General features: G+C 41.1%; 1 protein-coding gene across 9 annotated transcripts in view; it reads left to right on the forward strand.

Moving 5' to 3' along the window:
• The first annotated feature begins 1339 nt into the window (after positions 1-1339).
• Rfesd (Rieske Fe-S domain containing) overlaps positions 1340-14959 on the forward strand; it is a 36011-nt gene continuing 22391 nt past the window's right edge. For 2 of the 9 annotated variants that reach the window (XM_052743726.1, XM_052743732.1), the window contains exons 1-5: positions 1964-2179; positions 9724-9896; positions 9993-10027; positions 11777-12019; positions 14789-14859. In XM_052743726.1, coding sequence (XP_052599686.1) covers positions 2106-2179; positions 9724-9896; positions 9993-10027; positions 11777-12019; positions 14789-14859 — 596 coding nt within the window. In that variant the 5' untranslated portion in view covers positions 1964-2105. The other 7 variants (XR_008219667.1, XR_008219668.1, XM_052743727.1 and 4 more) reach the window with 6 other exon arrangements.

Raw genomic sequence — 14959 nt, forward strand, 5'->3', positions numbered from 1 at the left:
GTTTTCAGCAGAATCATTTTGGAAGTGAAAATATATTGGATCCCTTCCCTTAAGATTTTACTTCATTGATCTGGAGTGCGGACTGGGCACAAGATTTGATTTTTTTTTTTTTAATTCCTAGATATATCTAAAGCTTAGCCATGGTTATGGGCTATTGCATCAAAGGATCATTGATTTTTAAATCTTTTATTATTCTTTGTGAGTGGGCACATGCACTCTACAGCCTGCCTGTGTGGAGGCCAGAGTAAAGCTCTGTGGACTCAGTTCTTTGATCATTACACAGGTTCTGGTGATGTGATTTGAAAGAATCACTTGAGCTCACAATTTTGAGACCAACCTGGACAACATAGCAAAACTAGAACTCTGGTTGACAGGCTTGCAAGCGCCTTTACTCCATGAACCATCTCGCTGGCTTTTTTTTTTTTTTTTTTTTTTTTTAATAGGGTCTCTGTGCTGCCCAGCACGGGTTCAAGTGATCGACCTCAGCCCCACAGTAGCAGGCGCTACAAGTGCATGCCACGGGCCAGTCTACAGAGAACATCTGAAAACCTGTCATCCATTTAGCTTCCACCTCTGAGCATAAATATGAGGAATTCTTATTGTGTTGCTTTTAGTATAAGTAAATGCAAAAAGGGAAATAGGCAGTTAAAAAATTGAAAGCGAAAATACAGTCTCCCCTTGAAATCATTAATTTTTAAAAACTTAAGAAAAGTGTACATGCATACCTGCATATCTGTATCACAAGCAATAACTTATTTGTACTAAAGAGAGCATATTACACATGGACACCTATATGTTGTGTCTTTCAGTGTTCAGTGCAGCATGTAATTTGACCTTTCAGTGTGCAGTATATGGCTGTAAAGTTTTCCTGTGTTCATATTGTATTTTATCCAACTATTACCTGAACTGAAGGTCACTCTACGTATTATTTCGTTGCTATAAACAATCCTATACATGGATTACATGCGTCCTGAGGCTTCTGCCAATATTTTTCTACAAGGTACGTTCTTGCATGAGATTGATGAGTGCATTTAAAATTTGGATAATAAATTTAGCGTGCGACCAATAATCGTCTTTAAAAAAAAAATTGATGTCACTCATGCTGGAAGAGAAGGGTGGGCTGGCTGTCACCATGAAATCCACTCACAGCCGGACAGAGCTAGAGAAGTAATCCCACAGACGCGGCGGACGCCGGGGAACCACTACTTCCGAGCACGTGGCCCCCGCCCCGCCCCCTCGGAGACTGCGCGCGCAGGCGGGTGACGCACGGCCGCCGCGCTGGGGGGGCGGGGCGAGGGCCTCATCCCTGTAAATTGGGTTCTCGCGGTGCGGGGATGGGTGCGGGGCGGAGCTTCCCGGCGCGCTGCTTCCGGTCTGGCGGGGGCCGGGGCCTGGACTTCCTGCGGCGGCGGGCGGCTCCCGAGCTGGACCCTGTAGTCCCCGGGGGGCTGCAGTTCCGTAGTCACTTCCCTCCGGAAAGGGCCCCAGTGAAGTGTTCACCTTGACAACTGGGTCGCAGCCGGGGCCTGCAGCCTTTGAACACGCCTGCCCCGTACTTGTGCGCCGTCAGCTATGAAAGCCAACCCTGAAGGCCCCCGCGCCCCACGAGCCCTCCTGGAGTGGCCGCTGGGACTGCTTCTGCTTGTGGCGCTCCGTGCCGGGCGCCGCTCCGTCTAGCAGCTGCAGGCTGTCTTCTGAGCTGTTAAAGACAGCTGGTGTCGGAGCTGCAGAGCCCTCACGGGTGGCAGCCGAGCGTGCGTTTCCGGTGGTTGCACCTAGCTGTAAATAGCAGAGCTGTATTAAAGCAGTTTTCGTCCCCACACCCTATGATGACAGCCTCTTATGCAGCACAGCCCCAAATCTAGCGTGTTCCGGGGATTCAGACCCAGGTGAACCTTCTCATCAAATACCAGACACCGGCGGTAATTTGCTCAGCTGCATGACTTCATTAAATTGGGCAAGTGTTCTACTTTAAATATTTGTGGACACAGTCTTGTATATTAGCATTCCTAGATTTAAATTCGGACCTATCTTTCCTGATATCGTATGCACTGCCAATATAAAGATCTATACATTTTTGCTGAACGGCTTTTGTGGCTTTCAAGATGATTTTCTTTCAGGCCACATGTTTTTATAAATCGCTGGCTGCTAATTACATGAAAGTAATGCCAAACAGCATGTAAGTTCATGAACCTTCCCGTCCAAGTGTTTAAGCAAGTAGTCACTCACCAAATATAGCTGGTCTTATGTATTTATTGTCATCCAAACTGATATAAAACTGGCCAAAGCATTTCCCCTCCCTGAGCCTAAAAGCAAGTGTGTCACCCTGGAGATAAGCATTGGGGTAGTGTGTGGGCCAAGTCCCCACTCTGAGAGTGCTGTAGTCATTGCTTAAGAGTGACACGTGAGTACCTTTACTTTTCGACTTTTGTGTTCAGTGCATGTATACTGGAATGAATTATCTACATTAGAAAGGTGTCTAAAACTGACAGGCACATCCACTTAGCTAATGTGTAGTTTTATTTTTAGAAGTCTCAATTTTAGAAACCTAATTTAAGAAATCAATAACAACAACAAAAACACCACTTTTCAAAAAGAGAACTGTGGAAAAGAACTAATTTTTTTAAAGAAGGAAATTATCTATTGCTCAAATTGGGTAATTGTGTAACTTTCCTCTCTCTTTTATTTAGGTAAAGGAATCTGTTATCTTGGCTCTATTGTACACATGGTGACTGGTTAACAATATATTGTAGTCTTGAAAAAGTTAAGTGCATGGAAAATGTTTTCATCACAACATGTTAAATATGTGTGGTAACTCATTTATTAATTAGCTGGGTTTAGTCATTCCACATGTATGTGTACTTCAAAACATCATGCAAACTGTAAATACATACAATTTTATCTGTCAGTGTAAAAAAGCTACACTTTTAAAAAGTCTATTTTTTTAAAATAGAGGAAATATGTGGGCATATGTAGGCGTGCATGAATACTTTATCAGGGTAACAAAATTTAAATTCTTAAAGGTGAACACATAGACTCATTGTCTAAATGGACTATGATATTCACAGTATTTAATTAAGAACAATATGAGTGTTAATTTTAAATAATTATCACATCATAAATAGTACTGTGTATGATGCATAAAGAACATTATTATTTGAAAGATAATACTTTCCTAAGCTTATGCAAGACTATAATAATTCTCTGAAACTGTTATCCCTTAGACAGAGCTCTCTCCCTCTGTTTCTTATCAGCCACTTCAAAGTGCACTACAGTGTTTTTTTTTTGTTTTTTTTTTTTTGGTTGGAGTCAAACCTTGTCAATGTTCCATGCTCAAACACCGAAATTTGAGGGAGGCTTGTATTTGATTTTATTTGTTTGCTTGTCAGGAGAGGTTAACTTGTAGAGTTAGTGTAAATCCATTGCATTTTGCTATTTTTTGTTGGGGGTGGCTAACTTCTTATCTAGTGCTAAGGTTTGACACAAGATGTACAAAATTCTCAAACAGTTCATTCTTGATCTATGTGCAGGTAAATGCTCTAAGGATATAAAACTGTTTTTCATGAGTTTGCAACAAAGACAGAGTAGTATTCAACTTAAATACTAGAAAGAATAACTTTAAATAGAAAAACTAACAACATTTTTGAGGCTTTAAGAACACTTTTATTATCCTCTTGCTTTTCTCTATAAGTTTACCCTATAAACATGTATTCACGGAGGCTGAAGAGATGGCTCAGCAGTTAAGAGTGCTTGCTGCTCTTCCAGAGGATCCGGACTCAATTCCCAGGAGCTCCATGGTGACTTAAAACTGTCTGTAACTCCAGTTCTAGGGGACCATACACCATTTTACAGCCTCCTAGGGCACCTGACATGCACATGCTTTGCAGACATACATGCAGGCATGTAGTAGAATATTACTTTAAGGTGTGTTATTTTTGCTTATGTTACATTTGTTTAACTCTGTGAAGCTGTGTTACTGTGCCTGTCTAAAACACCTGAATGGCCAGTGGTGAGGCAGGAGAAAGGATAGGCAGGGCTAGCAGGCAGAGAGAAAATATAGAAGAAGGAATCTGGGAGATGACAGCTAGGAGCCAGGGAAGGAGGAGGACTCCAGGGGCCAGCCACCCAGCTACACAGCAAGCCAGGGAGTAAGAATAAATACAGAAGTAAAAGAACAGGAACGAGAAAAGCCCAGAGGTAAAAGATAGATGGGAAAAGTTAAGGAAAGCTGGCAAGAAACAAGCCAAGCTAAGACCAGGTACTTTAAGTAATAAGCCTCTGTATGTGAATTTATTGGGAGCTGGGTGGTAGGTCCCCCAAAAAGAGTAAAAAACAAACAATAACTCAGGCAAAGTACAAAAATAACATAAAATAATAATGAAAATACTTACAAAGCATGTATTCATGAATAACATGTTATTTGGTTTTCTGTGCTATTGCACATGATTTAAAAAATTAAAGCTTCCTTTCTACATTTTAAAAATGAGTCAGTTTTTACTGCTATAGAGCAGCATTCCATTGAGTGAGTATACAAATTATTTATCCTGCTACAAATGAGCTATGTTGTTTCTTATCTTTTGCTGGTGTGGTCATCCTTCTGACGTGCCTCAAGTGGGATATTGGGTCATGATTGTTCAGCTTTGGTGAGACCAAGCTGCATCGGCATTAGCATATGTCATCACTAGTGGTTATGCCATATTCTTGCCAATATTCTGTAACTTTTTGCTAGTCTGCTGGATGGAAATATTCCAGCTTGGGCTTTGCATCGCATTTTTTTTTTTCCTGATGAGGTTAAGCCTCTTTACATGTGACCATTGGCCACTTGGAATTCCTTATGTGTGAACTGTTTGGTCATGTCTTCTGTCCATTTTTCTTTCCTTATTTGGCATTTACTTACTGTCCATAGGGATTCTTCATATATTCACACCTTACTTTGAGGGGTACTTTTGTTGCAAATTTAATGTATTTCTTTCCCCCTTTTTAACCCACTTCCCTTTCCTCTGCTTGTTCCTTGTTTTCTTATGATTTGGTCCTTTGTGCTCTTTCCATGAAGTCTGATAAGGCTGCAGTCCAGCTCTGAAGATAAATGCTCCCACTAGCAATTTTGTATTTGACCAAATCAAGCAAAACCAAATGAGCATGAGACATATTATTCCAGCTTCCTGTCAGCCACAAACAACTCAGAAAAAAATTATTGTGATGGTCTCCTTTACCTTTTTATTTCCTCTTAAGACAAGGTCTCACTGTATAGCCCTGGCTGGTCTGAAATTCACAATGTAGACCAGGCTAGCCTTGAACTCACAGAAAACTGCCTGCCTGTGCCTTATGAGTGCTGGGATTAAAGATGTGTGCCACCAAGCTGGCCCCTTGCTTTTTTGGTTAAAATTGTTTTTGCTATTCTGTTGTGGGATAATTTTTAAAAAAAAACAGCATATAGCTCAGTTTTTCCAGTAACAGTTAAGTGCCAAGTTAAGCCCCACCCTCACTCCCAGGTGAGGTAGAACTTGAGGCAGGGGCTAGTGAGAGAATGCTTTATCACTGAGCTGCAGCCCAGCCCAACTAGGTCATTTAGAGTAGGGGTTGACTGCAGATTCCAGAGTAGTTTCCTAAACTTAATCTGTGTGAAGTGTGCACATTGAGGGAAAGCTCTTGCTTCTCCTGTCACTGCACACACTTCTGCCTCCACACATGAAGGTTTGGGAGCCCAGGAGTGGGACACTGTCCCCTGTCCTACCTTCCACCTCGGTTGGTGCCTGCTTTGTTACAGTAGCCGGTAAATCTCCTTTTGTAACGCTCATTCCTGATAAATTCAGTGGAGATTTTATTCCCAAGTTTTCTGTTTTTGTAAACTTGCTTTTAAAACGAGTCATAATTTTTCCCTCTTAATGTTGTAAGGTTTATGAGTCGGAGTCATTTAATCTAGGACCAACTTCTTTAAACAAGTTGGATATGTGGGTACATATCTGTAAAATGTTAACCTCAGGCTGAAATGGATCCAATATGGTAGCTTCCTGTTTGGTCAAGTAAAGGTGTGCTAACACCTTATGAATGTGGCAGTATCAGTGTAGTTTAGAAAGTAGACTGAGGGTCATCTCCCTATAATTGGAGTATTTGAAGTCGATATGTGATTCATAGTATTTTCAAATGTAGACAATTGTATGTTTTTATTACTAAGAGTATTCACAGTACACCTAGTGTGCTTAACAGCAGTTGAGTTTCTACTGACAGTGTGGGACATCATTTTTATTCATTTCATTTCCTTTTTCATACATGTTATGAATTTTGCACAAGTGGAGAACCCCCAGCTGGCCAGGCCAGAGTATCCCACATGTGAGGGAAATCATGCTGGGCAGATATAGTGTGTGTGTGTGGGGGGGTGATGGCGTATGGAAAGTCATTCACACCCAGGCGCTGCATCCACGTGGAGAGTTTATTATAATAGAGAGATGAAGAGAAGGATAGGAAAGAGGGAGACAAGGAAGAAAGAGAAGGGAGAGAAAGCAGAGGTGTGCACACCTCGTGGGAATGGAGAGAGAGAGAGAGAGAGAGAGAGAGAGAGAGAGAGAGAGAGAGAGAGAGGGGAAGGGGAGGAGTTTTTCCTTAAAATTCAGGGCAGCCCTAAGGGACGGGATTTCAAGGGGCGGGTCAGAATATTAACAATATATAATTCTTTATCTTGCATAAGGGAGAATTATAAGCCTCACACTCTGATAAGAAATTCATACAATTATAAAATTGTTAAGGTGTAATTGAAAGGGGCTAAAGCAGTGGCTTAGAGATTTAAGAGCACTGGCTGTTCTTCTAGAGGACCCAGGTTCAATTTTTAGCACCCACACGTCAGCATACAGTCCTCTGTACCTCCAGTTTCTGGGGGATCTGATGATGTCTTCTGGCCTCCTCAGGCACCAGCCAAGCATGAACATGTGGTACACAGACACACATGCAGGCAAAATACCCATACACATAAAATAAGTTTTTAAAAGAGGGAACCAGAGAGAGAGAGAGAGAGAAAGAGAGAGAGAGAATCTTAGTAAAACCTAGGATTGCTACAGACCTTTAGAATTATTTCATTTGATTTGTGTCTGACATAAACACCTATTGAGGTCTTTTAAGATGACCAAAGAATTAACTGGGTGTTGAACACACACACACACACACACACACACACACACACACACACACACACACGCACGCACGCACGCACACACATGCAGTGCGTGCACAAAGCCCTGGGTTTGATCCCCAGCCCTGCATAGACCTGTGTTATTAGCACTAGGGAGGGGGGGCAAGAAGACGGGGAGTGCAAGGACAGCCTGAGGCACACGAGACCTGTCTCAGAAACACGCGTGTCTTGTAAACACCTGCTGAGTGTCACACAGTGTTATAGAGTGGGTAGTCTTGAGGACTGATCAGACATGTAGCCGTGAGACTGTCTTTAATAGTAATGTTGTCTTTAGGAGTAACCTTTTAATTTCTACATTTGGCCCAAAGAGTGAATACAAGACAAAACTTCAAAGTATAGGCAAAAGAGGGTTGTAATGGTTATATTGTGGATATAAGCTTTTACTTAGTTGATAACCATAACCAATATTTGGATTTTTAGGAGAGTTGAGGTGTAAATAATTGGTCAGTTTACACAAAGGGAGCGGGATAGTCTGAGCTTTTGCTAACAACAAGTTTTAGAACAGAACAGTTTCCTGGGAAGCCCCAGTTTTTTCATGTATAATTTAGTGATTTTACCTCATTGGCTGCCTTTATTTTTCTCTATTACCTACCTGCAATTTGAGGCAGATGATAGTAGAGAAGAGTGATTAATTTTGTTTGATCAGCAGTCACTGGGTGCTATGCTGGTCTTGCCTCTTCGCATCTTCCCCTTGTCCTCTGAATGGGACATGTTTTAGGGACTGGTTTAGACGGTTACTTTTCTCTCCCACATCAGAACACTCTGGCCAAGTGACCCTAGCTCTGATGCCTACCTTAGCAGCTTTCTGTTCTGTGTCTTCCTACCTGTTCTGTTACCATCCGTCTTCCAGAGCCTGGAGCACTGTTAAAAGGGACTGGAAAACCTCTTTGCTTCAGGTCAGTCAGTGACTCCCAGTGCCCCTGGACCAGCTCCCTCCCCTGTGCTGTCCCCAGTGCCCCTGGACCAGCTCCCTCCCCTGTGCTGTCCCCAGTGCCCCTGGACCAGCTCCCTCCCCTGTGCGGTCCCCAGTGCCCCTGGACCAGCTCCCTCCCCTGTGCGGTCCCCAGTGCTGTATAGCTAACTTCACCTCTCAGCAAGTGTTACCCAGTCTTGCTTGTTATTTTTCCAGGGTTTTGTTGTTGTTCCTCAAATCAGCTAAGCCTTTTCTTTCCCTCAGACTTTCACTCTTTCTTCAGTATGGAATTCTCTTCCACCAGTGCTTCACATACCTGACTCATGGGCTTTCAATTTGATTATCTCAGTTACTCTACAGTCTGTTCTTTGCAAAATTTCTTCACCCTGTCACCAAGTTTGATGTTAATCTTGCCATGTAGAACACAGTCCTTGAGAGGGCAGAAAGCTTCCATGTCCTAATTCCTGAAATGCCAGTCACATAGTCATTGATCAGAAAGCATTCATAAAAGGATCATCTCTAACAAGGAGAAAACTCGAAGGAGAATCTGAAGATAACTTCATTTGTAACTCTGGTGGCATTTGAAGGTGACCACCAAAGTCATTCCTTAAGAAGTTTCTCTGTCAGTGCTGTAAACAGCTGTGATTAGATGTTACCATGACACTTTAACCTCTGCCATCTGTCATAAGTCCTTAATTTTGTCATACAATAAAGGAATTGAAGTAGCTCTGCTCCAAGAAACAGTTCAGGTACCTACAGGACCCTGTACCTTAACATCTTCTTAGGGGATGAGCTTGCTTTGTGAAGTCACAGAAGGTTCCTGAAACCTAGAAGTGTCGTGATGGTTCTCACATAGAATCAATCAAATATGACTATAGTCTTCATGTATACACAAGCCACTGAATCACTTTACAATAAAAAGGCTTAATGCCTGTTCTAAGAAAAAAATACATAACCTTCAGTCCTCTTGTTTAAGTTCCCCTTGATTAAAGGGAAAACTAAAAATCATCTTCATGTCTGTGAAAATGAAAAAAATCTATTCACACCTCTCACTTGCGCTGGTGGGGTAAACAAAAGTTGACTGTGTGTTCCGTGAACTTCAAGTGAGCCACCTCAGCAGGGCACCCAAGAATCCCCGGGACTGCAACAGACAGAAACAGAGCAGAGAACACCTGGTTGCTCTTTCATATTGAATTTGGTAGGGAATGAAAGGACAGTGAAGCTTTAGACTCTATGCCTCTGCTCTGAAATTCCCATCATAAGAACTGAAAGTAACCCCGTCTTCCCTGACAGTGGGGAGTTTTCCTTGTTTGGCAGTGTTGGGTCCCTAAATCAAAGCAAAGACAAACTTTGATCTAGTATTTACAAATGTTCTATTGTTGTGTAATTATTTAGGAGCTATTTTGGCAAAGACCAAAAGAGTACAAAGAGCAAAGAATTAAAAAAAAAAAAATCCTATACAGCTATAGAAAAAAGCATTCATTAGTTTCAAAATCTTCAGACGACTCAGGTTGTGTCCAAACTAGAGAGGACTACTTCAGTGTTTTTCTCCTTCCTTCCTCTCCTTCCCTCCCTCTCCTCACATCCCTCCCTCTCCTCTTTGTTTCCTTCTCTCCTCACTAAATAGCATGGACCCTGGACTCTCTGAACAAGACGACGAGAAGAAGTACACTTCTGTCTGTGTTGGCAGAGAAGATGACATTAGAAAGTCGGAAAGAATGACAGCTGTTGTCCATGACAGAGAAGTGGTCATTTTCTACCACAAAGGGGAATATCATGCTATGGACATTCGTTGTTACCGTAAGATGTCTTTTCATTTTTAGAATTTGTACTTGTTCATCACAAAACTATCAAAATTCAGTTTAGTGATTAGATATAATATCAATTCCTTTTCAGATTCTGGAGGACCCTTACACTTGGGAGAAATTGAGGTATGTAAAATTAAATTTACTTTAAGCAAATTCAGATGTTTCCTATATTTTTATTATTTTATTCTTTATTCAAAGATTAATAATTTATATTTAATTCCACTTTAGTATTTTGAAGATGATTGCCACTATCCTTACCTATTCATACCCTATCATACAAAGAAAACCATTTTCCAGATAAATCATAAAAAGTATGAATGTCTTTTGAACTAACAAATATACTGGGATATCTACCCTGTGAATACACTTGCACAAATGTTTGATTATATACAGGAAAATTTAAGACCACCTCATTAAATACATTATAACAGCATTCTGTGGAACATTATGCACCCAATAAAATAAATTATTCGGGCCTATCCGTGCTGGTATGGAAGGATATTAACAATGTGCTTTTGAGTATTAAAAGCAAATAGAGTAGTTCCAAAGAGATTGAAATTCTAACAGAGTCACTTTTTATTGCTATATTGTATGCTTTGAATTTTATGAGTATATATTTTCAATATAATAAAAGTGTTTCTAAATGTTTGAGAGAAAACACATTTAAAAATCTTACCTGAAGAATTTGGGGGAATTGCCTTTGCTTTCTTGTGTTCCAAAATGAGTTGTCTAACTTCTGTCTTCTGTTTGTTTATTTTGTTTTGTCTGACTGCTGCAAAATACAAGTCTGAGCTTCACTCTTTGCACACGTGTTATTTGCCTGCTAACCATATCTGTTCCTGTTCCGTATGTTAAAGGGCATGTGTTTAAGTTATGAAAATGTGACTGTTTGCTAATACCTGTATGGGAATCCAAGTTAGCGTTTCTGTTTCTGATGTACAGGCTGAAAGCACATGTTGATGAGAATGCTATAGCATTGTCTCTAGTGTTTCAGCCCATAAAGAACGTGCTGCTCAACGTGTGAGCCACAGCCCAGCAGCACTCTTGACATAGTGGAGACATGCAGAACCCCACTGCCCAATGCTTACTGAGTTTAAACAAACAGCTGTGTGTAAAGCAGATCCGGTGAAGCCCATGCTCCTAAGGCTTGGCAACACTTCGTAAGGACGTTTTAGAAGTTGGGATCACAAATTTCTTGTCCATTAGCATTTGCACTCGTAATTTAGTAACTCCCAGGCCTTACAGTTCTTCTAGAAGCTAGTGAAAACTCCTATGGAAGCTCTGGAAGCCCAGCCCTTTTTCTGTCAAGAAAGTGACATTAATGATAATAACCTCTGGCTGAGAGGCAGTGTGGTCTTCTGCCAGCCAGTCCTCTTCTGCTGGTACTCCAGCTTGCTGAGTTCTAGCCTGCTGCAAAAAGGACTCAATTGTCCTCAATTTGCTTTGTGCTGACTAACTTGTAAATAGGAGGGGGAAGCACTGCTCTCTTTGTTCATTTGTGATGTTTATTTACTTATTTGTGTGTGGGAACAATCCCTGTGAACAAAGAGAATAACTGTGTGGAGGTGGCCCTCCTCTCCCATCATGTGGGTTCCCAGGATTGAACTCACATCATCAGGCTTAGTGGCAAGTGCCTTCACCTGCTGAGCTATCTCCCTGGCAGGCTCCTCACTGTTTATGAGACAGAGTCCCATCGGATAGTCCAGATTGGCATTGAGCTCAGGATCCTCTCGCCTCAGCTTCTGAGTTCATGCAATTCCACCTGGTGTACTTGAACCCAGTTCTCCTGCATTAGATTCTTAACTAAATCTGAGATCTACCATAAACACCTGAAATGTCAAGACTATTAAATCTGTTGTTTTTCCCCTCCAGGATTTCAATGGACAATCATGTATAGTTTGTCCCTGGCATAAATACAAAATCACTTTGGCAACAGGAGAAGGATTGTACCAGTCTATAAACCCTAAAGACCCATCAGCAAGACCCAAGTGGTGTTCCAAGGGAGTAAAGCAAAGGATTCACACCGTGACGGTGGATAATGGCAATATTTATGTGACGCTTTCTAAGGAACCTTTTAAATGTGACTCTGATTTTTATGCCACTGGAGAGTTCAAAGTAATTCAAAGTTCTTCCTGATAAAAATATATGGCAGCAAAAAAATGTGTGTATGTTTGAAAATATTTTACAGTAATTTTGTTTCAGTAGCAAAGGTGAATTTTTTCCAACATAGATACTATATATAGCTTTAAAAATCACAGGTTTTGTCAGGGGCTAGAGAGATGGCTAAGAGCTCTTGCTATTCTTCCATAGGACCTGAGTTTGGTTCCTCACACTCACCTGTGACTATAGCATTGTCTCTAGTGTTTCAGCCCATAAAGAACGTGTAAGCCACAGCCCAGCAGCACTCTTGGCATAGTGGAGACTATGTTTTAGTAAACATTTGTAAGCAATGTGACCGGCTCCAGGGAATCTGATGCCCTCTTCTGGCCTCTGTGGACACCAGCACACAGGTCATACACACATAAATCAAAATAGAAGCAAATATTTTTTAAACTCCTAGATTTGGGAGGTTTAAAAGCACATTTGCTTTAGTATAACTTCTGGGCCACTCAAAGTTGACAGAATACATTCCATCCCTCTCTGGATTGATTGGAAGCTGTACATTAGAGGTTCGAGGTGATCAGTTTAGGAAGGACTTACACAGTTGATAACAGATAAAACAAAACATAACAGGAAAAATTTAAGTGGGAAGAGATTCCTTTTAAATACAGCAGGTTTTATTTGGGAAAGTTATCATACATTCAAAGTTAACAGTTAGCAGAATGGTCCTCCATCACTTACTTCAGTTCCCAGCGATCCTCTGTTCTTCTTACATTGCTTTGTCCATAGATCACACACTTCCTGTGTTTAATTATCTTTTTTAAAGTTTTAAAGGTAAAATATAAGCACACTGAGGTCCTCAAATCTTAGTTGTGTACTTTTGCTTACAAATGTTTACCAGATATTTATATGTTAAAATGGCCTCCAAGGAGGTCAGTGTGTATGCTGAACTTAAAACTCAGAAACTTAAAGCTAGGTGTACTGATACACACCTTTAATTCCAGCATTCTGAGGCAGAGGCAGGAGGATCTCTGTGAGTTTGAGGCCAGTCTGGTCTATACAATGAGCTCCAGGCAACCAGCGCTACATAGTGAGACTCTATCAAGGGAGGGAGAAGGAGGGTGCTAGATGTCAAAACCAAATAAAACCTGGCTTGACTAGTCTCTTATCAGGGCCAGTTCCTGAAGTAAAAAAGCCACACACAGTGACGCCCTAGCCAGGACAGAGGCAGTCTCCTAATCAGTGCACCAAACTACTTTGCTTACATGAAACTTTCAAATAAAAGTTTAAAAGAATTTTAGAGAATAGTGTGTGTGTGTGTGTGTGTGTACAGTTTCCCAAAAATGTTTTGTTCCTCACAGTTTACAAGCAGGTTGATGTTCACTTGGTTTACACTGGTTTTACTGTACCAGTTATGTGTGGTCAGTGCTGTTCTGACTGCCTGGGACCATATCATGCTTGTTATTCAGGTTTTAGAACACCCCCCTGGGTGTCTGTCATGCAGAACTTAGCAGTCAGTAAAATGCAGGTGTAAATGGGGCCAGAAAGGATGTGTAGGTAATGAACCCATGGTGAAGACTGTTAAAAATAAAGCTAAGTCTCAAAGCATAGTAATTTTCATGATGTGAGGTGAACTAAGTGTCTAAACCTAGTATTTAGCATTCTGCTGTCCCTGGACTCTTCTCCTTGTTGTTGTGAAAATGAGGGAGCTGCAGAAATGGCTCTGTGGTTGACAGCATTTGCTGGTCTTCAGAGGGGACTGCAGTTTGGTTCCCAGCTCCCACATCAGTGACACACAAGAGCTTGGACCTTTGCTGTATATTAGTGCAATGCCTTTACTTTGGGGATGTGGGTTACATGACCAAAGAGATTTGTTACTCAATTCTAAGAATACTACCAAGCCAGGCTTGGACTTTCTCAACAATGTTTACACCAACAGTTACTCACTGGGTTCAGAAAATATGCCATCTCTGAGGGGAGTTCATACCAGCCTATTATTTCTTAAATAGTCACAAAATCTTATCATGTGTTAGGATATAAAGTGCTTAAAAGAAACTAAAATTGTTCCTTTAGGCAAAAATGAATTCAGGTCCTTCATAACTTCACAAGTGACTTATAAAATCAGTAGGGAGACTCAGCTATACTGCCTGCAAATAGTAATAAATATACTTTTTACTATCTCTGAAAGTGTAGCATTTTTAAAAAACATTTATTTGACTTACTTATTTTATGTGTATTAGTGCAAAGATGTCAGATCCCCTGGAACTGGAGTTACAGACAGTTGTGGGCTGCCATGTGGGTGCTGGGAATTGAACCGAGGTCCTCTGGAAGAGCAGCCAGTGCTCTTAACTGCTGAACCACCTCTCCAGCTCCAGCATTTTTTTAAAATAAAGTTTTTGTCTGCCTGTGTGTATGTGCACCACACTTCATCTGGCTCCTGCAGAAGTGAGAAAAGGGCATTAGATCCCCAGGGACTGCAGTTAAAGACAGTTGGGAGCTGCTGTGTGGGTGCTAAGAACCAAATCTGGGCTCTCCACAAGAGCAGCAAGTGCTCTTAACTGCTGAGCCATCTCTCCAGCCTCAAAATGTATAGCTTTTAGTTATGAAATTTTCCTTTCCAGATAAGCATTCTGAACAATTCTTCATTAAAAATATAAATGAATTATGAACACATCCATATTATAAACAGTGTAAAATCTAACAACAAAATATGAATTCTCTTATTAAAAATATTGTATAGTCAGGTCAGAGAAGATGGCTCAGTGGCATGTTCTGTTCTTCCAGAGGACCTGTGTTTGGTTCCCAGCATCCTTGTCTGGTGGCTTCTGGAGACTTGACACTCTCTTCTGGCCCAGGTAGATATCTGCACATATTCTTATGAAAATAAAAATTTAAAAATACTGGGTAGTCATACATACATTGTACATCAAGATTCATTTTATTCTCTATGTTATA

The sequence above is a fragment of the Peromyscus californicus genome, unplaced genomic scaffold, assembly GCF_007827085.1.
Source record: "Peromyscus californicus insignis strain IS unplaced genomic scaffold, ASM782708v3 Scaffold_18__1_contigs__length_77618521, whole genome shotgun sequence".
NCBI classification, from domain to species: domain Eukaryota; kingdom Metazoa; phylum Chordata; class Mammalia; order Rodentia; family Cricetidae; genus Peromyscus; species Peromyscus californicus.